Source organism: Palaemon carinicauda, chromosome 18 (assembly GCF_036898095.1).
Source record: "Palaemon carinicauda isolate YSFRI2023 chromosome 18, ASM3689809v2, whole genome shotgun sequence".
NCBI classification, from domain to species: Eukaryota; Metazoa; Arthropoda; class Malacostraca; order Decapoda; family Palaemonidae; genus Palaemon; species Palaemon carinicauda.
Window position 1 is genome coordinate 17,229,333 of NC_090742.1, and position 5,000 is coordinate 17,234,332.

Sequence of the window (5,000 nt, forward strand, 5' to 3'; positions counted from 1 at the left end):
TGTGGGCCAGCGCAAGGGCCTTCATGAAGGACAACACGAAAGAGGCTGAAGTCGGTAAGTTGAGGAAGGGAGAACAAGAAAAAAAAAGTTAACCGTTTCGAAAACTACAGTATTATGATTCAGGGCAAAGTCATTATATTTTGTTTGACTTTGGTCTAGCGTTTCTAAAGCTGTTAAAATCCCTTTTGATTATGTATGTTAAAGAATATTGATGGAATTTTCACCTATTACAAGATCTTAAACATTTAAATCACAGGAATAACTAAAACAATCAAACATTTTGTCAGTAACTTCTGTAGGTTTGGTCTAGTTTTAGTCATAAGTTTGATCTGACAGTAGTTAATTTTACGGGCTGCTAACGCAAGAGCCCATGTATTACACAAGGCAAGGCAATCTTAACACACAAAGTAGTCAAGCCTTATTAACTGGAAATTCGGTTTCTGGTACAAATATTCCACAGTGATTTAAACTTTCATTAGACGTTTAGGTTCAATGTTTATAATAACCGATGGTCAATGTTTATAAAGCTATTTTAAGCATACGATTATGCAGTGGTGGGTTTAATGTCAAAAACGTACTTCACAAAGCTCTGTGGGCACTAATAAATGATCCTTGCAGTGTCTTCTCGAAACCCACTTTTTAGCTTTCTACCTCTTTCCGCTTCCTCTCTCCCACTTTGGCACTAAATGACCTTCCCGTCCCCAGTGCCGGCCTATAGGCCTGTGGCCCAAACTTCATAAATCAAACATAAAATTCATACAGAAAGCTGAAAACCATAAAACTGCATTGTCCTTGGTACTTGAAAAGTTCTTCAGGCGTGTATTATTTGCTGGTCATTCATCATACTTCTTAACAGATATTTGTAATAGCGCGTGTCATTCTCTTTATCAAGAAGATATGAAGTTCCCTTGAATATTCCATAACATTCACAAGCATATATTATTTGATTTCAAAATAATGGTTATGTGTATACATGCCTTCACTTAAAATTCAAAACAAAAACCTATTTTAAGGTGTATTTTTTACATCGACCAACAGAAATGTGCTCGGATTTTGCATGTACTAAATAGATAAATGTAAGTACAGAATAGTGTGATATAAATTTACTAAACACTAATATATGCTATGAATAGAAGGATCAAATTCTTTACGAGTTTTCCCATCATGATTATCCCTCTTATTGATTTCCCGTTCTCAGAATTGTTCGATGCCATCTTCAAGAAAGGTGTGTACATAGTTCCGGGAAGTCAACTCTACTGCGTTAGCCCTGGATGGTTTAGACTCATATTTACCATCCCTTCAGAAAAATTAGAAGTGGGTAAGTTCGTACTCTGGTATTGTTTTAGTTGTATTTATGCCAAATTGTAAAATATATTTCTGCCTATTGACTGCCAAGAATCACTAAATTGATTGAGTAATCTTCTAGGCCTAGCGAAGATCCAATCGGTGGTTGACGAGCGGCGCAAGTGAGAAACACCACAACAGTCGCAGATGCGTGAGAAGCAACACCACATCAGCGTGTTAATTCACCGCTCTTGAAGGCGATATTGGCGCCTTCAGTCATTAGTAGAGTACTGCAGGATTCAGTGGCGTCTTCGTAAAGCTGATCTGGCGACTCCAGTGGTTACGCTTACGTAAATTGAATGTACTTATGCGGGCTGTGGTTCCTCTCCTTTCACTCAGTGCGGCTCACAAGTAATTGGCCATAGAAAGGTAAATTATAATATAGTTTTTTTTTTTTCATCAGTTTGAAAAGAAACGTGGTTGCTTAAATGCAACAAAGCGGGAAAAAAGCTTTTTGGAATACAAGGATTTTTCTGTTTTCCTATTTTTCTGTACTGTATTTGAATAACCACAAAACCACTTTTGGTAAACATACACACACACAACACACAGACACACACACATACATACATACATACATATATATATATATATATATATATATATATATATATATATATATATATATATATATATATATATGTATATATATATATATATATATATATATATATATGTATATATATATATATATATATATATATATATATATATATATATATATATATATATATATATATTGTGTGTGTGTGTAAATCCTAATAACATTAAAAGAGAGGAGTGAGTTTTTCCTAGTGTTTATTTATCAGTACCTGTAAATGAAACGTTGTTAAAATAAGAATATTGCTAAAAATAAACTATACCGGTATGTTTATAAGATTGCTAGATTTTTCCATACTGTGATTTAAATACTGAAGGCCTTGGTATGTTATATTTACACTAAATATCACTTGAAGTTGAATTATATTTAATAAATATAGATTTATACCTGATTATAATTTATATATTTAATAAAATTATCAAGTACTTAACTTCTTTTATTCTTTTTAATTAACTGTACCTTATGAAATGTCATCTATATATATTAATACGATAGCGTGTGTTATTTATTTCATGTGTCACGCTTTAAAGAAAACGGAAATAATTGCATGGTATACTCTTACAAATTCACATTAGACTTTGATTACTTAACCAAAACATATCTTATATAGTTTTCCCAATTTTGTCTTTAGCACCTGACTCTTTAAATATTAGACAAAAAATTAAGCTCTGTCGATTTCCATAACCTATATTATAAAATTAATCTCGGTACATTTTATTCAAACATGTTTAGGTTAGGAACAAGATAATTAGTATTGAAAATATCATTTCGTGTAATCTACACGGGTTCCACTAGTGCATTATTAAAGAGGTAATCAAATAGCTGGATAAATCAAATAAGTGCCTACAATGCAAATCAGGCGATGCACTGCAGGCAATGCTGCGCTGAATGACTTTCTCGGTCCCAACGCCAGGCAACATGACCATAAATCAATTAATTGAATAAAATTTTAAGAAAGAATTACGTAACTCATTTGAATTCCAGGTTTCATAAGTTTAAAGTCTTTCAAAAACACTAATATAATTTTTATTGAATAATAGTGTTATTTCATCACCAGTCTTTTTATAGTTCATATGTGAAATGTCTGTTTTAATGTTAATGTGCTTAAAATATTTCATTTTAATTGTTCATTACTTCTTTTATCGGTTATTTATTTCCTTATTTCCTTTCCTCACTGGACTATTTTTCCATCTTTGAGCCCTCGGTCTTATAGCATCTTGTTTTTCCAACTAGGGTTATAGCTTAGCTAATAATAATAATAATAATAATAATAATAATAATAATAATAATAATAATAATAATAATAAGGTGGTTAATGTTATCATGGCCTTCAATATAATTGTCTGTCGTGTAAACGCTTTGAGTTTGCAGTTCACTTTGTACATAAATAAGTAATTGCTCCAAAGCTATACGTAACCCTAAGTGTAAATGATGATTTTGGTGCTTGCAACTACAACGGTGTCTTAACACCTTTCCTAGTTAATGTTGCGATGCTTGCAACGTTATATTTTAAAGAATACAAATAGAATTATTATTATTATTATTATTATTATTATTATTATTATTATTATTATTATTATTATTATTACTTGCTAAGCTACAACCCTAATTGGAAAAGCAAGATGCTATAAGCCCAGGGGACCCAACAGGGAAAATAGACCAGTGAAGAAAGGAAATAAGGAAAAATAAAATATTTTAAGAAAAGTAACAACATTAGAATAAATGTTTCCTATATAAACTATAAAAACTTCAACAACAAAACAAGAGGAAGAGAAACTAGATAGAACAGTGAGCCCGAGTGTACCCTCAAGCAAGAGAGCTCTAACCCAAGACAGTGGAAGACCATGGTACAGAGGCTATGGCACTACTCAAGACTAGAGAACAATGGTTTGATTTTGGAGTGTCCTTCTCCTAGAAGAGCTGCTGACCATATCTGAAGATAATTACCTCAACCTTTTGCTTTCTTAATGTGTAATTAGCGATTTCTTAATACGGTGTCAAACCACTCGCTTGCTTCCATACAGTAATAGGCCTACTGTCACTACTGTGTGATCAAAGAGTAATGGTACCTTTTCTCTCAGTATCTACCTCGTCTGCCTAAGGAAAATCCTCTATTGGACGTTTTGTTTTTATTTCTCTTTTTTTTTTTTTTGTAAATGGTAGAATGTAGATTAGGAATTTAGAAATAGAATATCAATATATATATATATATATATATATATATATATATATATATATATATATATATATATATATATATATAATATATATATATATATATATATATATATATATATATATATATTTATTTATTTATATATATATATATATATATATATATATACATATATATATATATATGTATATATATATATATATATATATATATATATATATATATATATAGAGAGAGAGAGAGAGAGAGAGAGAGAGAGAGAGAGAGAGAGAGAGAGAGAGAGAGAGAGAGAGAGAGAGATAATCATCGGAATAAGAAGTTATTGTTTAGTTGTTGGTTTTATGCGATTTCCACATAATGCGATGAGATAATCACAATAGACACAAACAGAAGGGTACTGTATCTTATGCAAGAACGATGAAAAACTATTTAAGTTTTTCATCATGAACCTATTTTCCAAGTGACGCCAGAGAAAAAGAAGTGTCCCAATGTATGACAGATCTATCTTGAGATATTTTATATTTTTTTCTTCATTATTTCTCATATAGTTTATTATTTCCCTATTTGCATTTCTCACTGGGCTATTTTCTCTGTTGAAACCCCAGGCCTTGTAGCATCTTGCTTTTCCCAACTACGTAATAGGCCTGATAACCGCATGATTTTAAAATTATTATTTCAAATTGTGATCCCTAATCTTCGCCCAAGAAAGTTCCATAACCCTTTCATCTTGAAAACACCAAGTGAAAGTCCCTCTGGACAATTCGTAGCAGATGACATCCCTTTTTTTTTCTTTCTCCGTTACGCAAGGTCCTAGTCCTATACTCTACAGTAGTCTAGAGTACCGACGAGACGCTGTATGTTGGTCACTTGATAACACCG

At 31.5% G+C, this 5,000-nt stretch overlaps 2 protein-coding genes across 3 annotated transcripts in view; both read left to right on the top strand.

Moving 5' to 3' along the window:
* The window catches only part of LOC137657639 (1-aminocyclopropane-1-carboxylate synthase-like protein 1), a 17,993-nt gene extending 16,428 nt beyond the window's left edge, over nucleotides 1–1,565 (top strand). For both annotated transcript variants that reach the window (XM_068392033.1, XM_068392032.1), the window contains exons 8-10: nucleotides 1–54; nucleotides 1,199–1,318; nucleotides 1,427–1,565. The exon at nucleotides 1–54 is cut by the window's left edge and continues 123 nt beyond it. In XM_068392033.1, the coding sequence (XP_068248134.1) occupies nucleotides 1–54; nucleotides 1,199–1,318; nucleotides 1,427–1,470 (218 nt within the window). In that variant the 3' untranslated portion in view covers nucleotides 1,471–1,565. The remainder of the gene's footprint in view (nucleotides 55–1,198; nucleotides 1,319–1,426) is intronic.
* An 11-nt stretch (nucleotides 1,566–1,576) lies between these two features.
* The window catches only part of LOC137657640 (glycoprotein-N-acetylgalactosamine 3-beta-galactosyltransferase 1-like), a 37,854-nt gene continuing 34,430 nt past the window's right edge, over nucleotides 1,577–5,000 (top strand). Inside the window, exon 1 of the mRNA XM_068392036.1 lies at nucleotides 1,577–1,713. The gene's annotated coding sequence lies outside the window, so the exon portion shown is untranslated. The remainder of the gene's footprint in view (nucleotides 1,714–5,000) is intronic.